Consider the following 3,491-nt stretch of genomic DNA (forward strand, 5'->3'; position numbering starts at 1 on the left):
CACCTGACCTGAATCCAACAGAAAATCTATGGAAAGAACTAAAGATCAGAGTTCAGAGAAGAGGTCCACGAAACCTTCATACTTTTTCCCTGTGCAATTCCACATTATTACAAATAACTTCATTTCTGGACACTTATGGTTTGATTTCTTTGTATGTATGGATCACTTGGGTTGTTACCAACATCTGGTGAAAATTTCATGTCATTAGCACCTCTAGTAATATATTTACTGAGAAAAATGGTGACGTGTTCAATACTTATTTTACCTGCTGTATATTCTTTATTATCGGAGATATTTTCGCCACCTACTGGTACGGCACAGAAACTATAGCATTTTTGTTAATTGGGACAAAACATATTGTAGATGAAAAAAAGATACAGAGAAAAAGAAGTATTTAGTAGTGTAGTAGAGCGCTGTCCACGTACCATCCACACTTTCCTGTCCGAGCATCGGAGGCTGAGAGTCTTCAGCTCGGAGACTGTAGGAGTGCGGCGGGCTGACCTGCTGGGAGCTGGAGTTGCTGCTGCTGTTGTCCATTTTGGACTGATAAACATCTGACAGAAAGCTCTGGTTGCTGTTTTCATCTGAGATCACAGCAGAGATGAGGTCACCGTCAACAAGTTTTAGTTTTCTTTAATGCAAACTTTATCGTAGCCTTCTTAAAAAAAAAAACAGCCTACCAGCAAAATCCAGCAAAGTGTTGGTGTTTTCCAAGACCACATCTTTCATCCCCCGGGCCTCTCCACTAGTGGATTTGGTGCGAAATATCTGAAGGAAGGCAGAGAGCAGATTTTGTGAGGTGGACGCAGATGAGTAACACAAAAGAGGCGGAGTGCTGACATGACGAGTGCCCACACCTGTTTCGTTTCTGTTACTGGCACCCACTTGAAGATGCGTAATGACGTGTCGCCAACTGTCACCCACTTTTTCTCCCTGGGGATGAAAGTCATTTGAATATTATTAGAAAGGAGCTCGGCATAGTTTCATTTTTTCAAAGTGCATCAGTCTCACGACCGGACACTGAACCAGATTACAAAAGGTGCAGTCTTTTTCTTTAAAATCATGTTGAAACTCAAGTTAGGACATCCTTTTAGGAGGGTGTAGTGTTTATTTTTAATTGTTTCCCTTAATCTGTAAGCACGAGAGAGCACCTGGCAAGCTGAACATAAATTAAAAAATTTTTTTGTAACAATTGTACTAAAAATTAAAACCTTATATTGCATAAAGAACTAATACAAAGTGTTTAATGCAGCTGTTAAATTCATGTGCATGTTTGAAATTTAAATAGAGGCTAAAAGTTGCATTAAGTTTTGTTGTGCTGCATTTGTGCTTTGTGCAGAGCAGAGAGGCAGCTGATAATAAATGATGTCATCAGTGAGAGGTCTTTCTTGTCGTAGATAGACCTTTGAACACAGTTTGGAAAAATAGTTTATTCTGATAGGCTTGTTGAAAATGGCCTGGGCTAAGACCGAGTGGGTTTTCTGCCAATTTAAAACAACTTCTCCAACATTTTATGGTGATTCACACAGGTTCATAACTTTTGCTTTGTCATAATTTTAGCATTATAAAGTTATTCTGGAAAAAAATTTGCAGAATTTCTTCTGGAAGTGCAAGCAGTTTCGCCCTACTTGCACATTAACCAGAGAATTTGAAATAAATAATTACCTAATATGAAAGTTGCATGTATTTGCATGAATTGCTATCATTTATTTTACATTACAGTTGTTGTAAGATGGCAGCAGTCCACTTCAGTCTAGCTGTCAAGTCAATCTAGTCAGAATCAAACTCTGCTTCTCCAGACTGAGGTCATTCAAAGAGCTGCAACAGGTAAGATATTAATTAATCATAACCCCTCTTCAAAAGATCTGTGCTATCACTTTAATGCTGGGAAGTTGGGGCAAATGTTTTATTTTGTAACATTAGAAAAGACTCAACATAAACCTCTTTAGTCCTGTGTCTCTTCTCTTTAAAATGATCTCTTTATGTCGACATTTTTCCACAAAAAAGCTCCCAAATTAAATAAAGTGATCTTGATCTTTAATAATAGTGAGGAACACACCTACTGTAGATGCAGTATGGTTGTGTCATCTTCCTGTTTGTCATGTTGAAACTGATTATTATTAGAAGCAGTACAATGTGCGGGGCTGGTTTGATATTTAGACTCAGATCATTTAATTTAGAGTAATTCGGGCCTTTTAACTGTTGATATAAAATKAGATGTTCTTCTAAAACCAGCTGCATACAGAGACATGCTACGGGACTGCCACTCTTCATACCTCCTAAAGATGAAGTCGACACCCTATCATTTCGCACCCTAATGATATCCGTTATAATCCGTGTGGTACAGCCTACACTTCCTCTTCGTTTTCTCTGTCGTGAGGAGAGATGAAAGTCCATCATATCTCTAATTATTTTCGAGAAATAGTCATTTTAATTTACATYTAAACCGTCGCACATCCCAGTCCGCCGCATGTCGGCCAGCTGAAGCCATGTTGACAGATCTCAGCAGAAAAAAAAAAAAAAAAACTCTACTGGCCCCACCCCGCTTCTGCCCCATTCGACGGCTCTGATTGGTCCACGGCTCCGTCAATCATCTAACTTTTCCGACTGAAGTTTGTTGAGCGACGCAGCAAAATAGCAAGCAATGGTCGTCTAAAACCTCTGCCTCCCCTCCTTCTTAACTCCACACACTTAGCTCACATACCATTTTCGGACTTTCTCGATGGCCGCCAGGACCTTTTTAATGTCGTCTTTAGCCCGACTCCGGGTTTCGGCGCGGCCTGATCGTCCCGACATCTTGATGCTGTTATGATTCATCCACAGATCTGTAAACTTCGAGCCCCAGTCGTCTTGAACGCGCTGATCTCGCGAGACTTCTTCATGAGTTTCCTCTCCTTTTTTGGCTCCAGTACAGGCTGAGCACTATTGGTGTAATTGTATTYTTTTTTTAATCATTACCTGTACCGATTGATCAGAGTTTTGTAACTTTTCTAATCAAACCTGATAAACATCATCTTGATAAAAATAAAATTGTAAGGGTTTAGTGAGTGTTCTAACATAGAAATATTCAATGAAAGTGTTTTATGACTACAAAACTTTCTTTAAAAAATTCCTGTACAATATAAACACAGTGAAAGGAAGTTTTGACTGGATGCTACTTTATAGGCATTTTTATTAGTGTCCAGTATAGTCCCTATCAATTTTTAGATTAGTTAGCCACTGATCCTAATAAAGATGAGAAGTGTATCAATGTATTCTGTAATGATCAACTACCTCATTCAGTGCGTTTTTACAAAAAAATTGATTGTTTATTAAGTGGTTTGGCTTTTTTACTGAATCCCAAAAAATAAAAATAAAATAAAAAAAACCTCTGAGCTGTAAATCTCCAGTTTGTCCAGCAGAGGGCAGCATKGAGTCAAACATATTTCTTTCATCGACTGACAGCAGATATTAGTAGTTAGTTGTGACCTTTGATCCTTTGCTGTGAGTGG

At 38.7% G+C, this 3,491-nt stretch overlaps 1 protein-coding gene across 2 annotated transcripts; it reads right to left on the reverse strand.

Moving 5' to 3' along the window:
• Window positions 1–425: 425 nt before the first annotated feature.
• On the reverse strand, window positions 426–2,886 carry LOC106524375 (B-cell CLL/lymphoma 7 protein family member B-B; the record flags this gene model as incomplete). Of its 2 annotated transcripts, none has more annotated exon segments than XM_014018164.1 (4): window positions 426–584; window positions 681–768; window positions 858–933; window positions 2,705–2,886. In XM_014018164.1, coding segments are annotated over 4 exon segments (436 nt in total), but the record flags the coding sequence as incomplete, so codon positions are not given.
• Between the last annotated feature and the right edge of the window lie 605 nt (window positions 2,887–3,491).

The sequence above is a fragment of the Austrofundulus limnaeus genome, unplaced genomic scaffold (assembly GCF_001266775.1).
Source record: "Austrofundulus limnaeus strain Quisiro unplaced genomic scaffold, Austrofundulus_limnaeus-1.0 Scaffold184, whole genome shotgun sequence".
Lineage (NCBI taxonomy): Eukaryota > Metazoa > Chordata > Actinopteri > Cyprinodontiformes > Rivulidae > Austrofundulus > Austrofundulus limnaeus.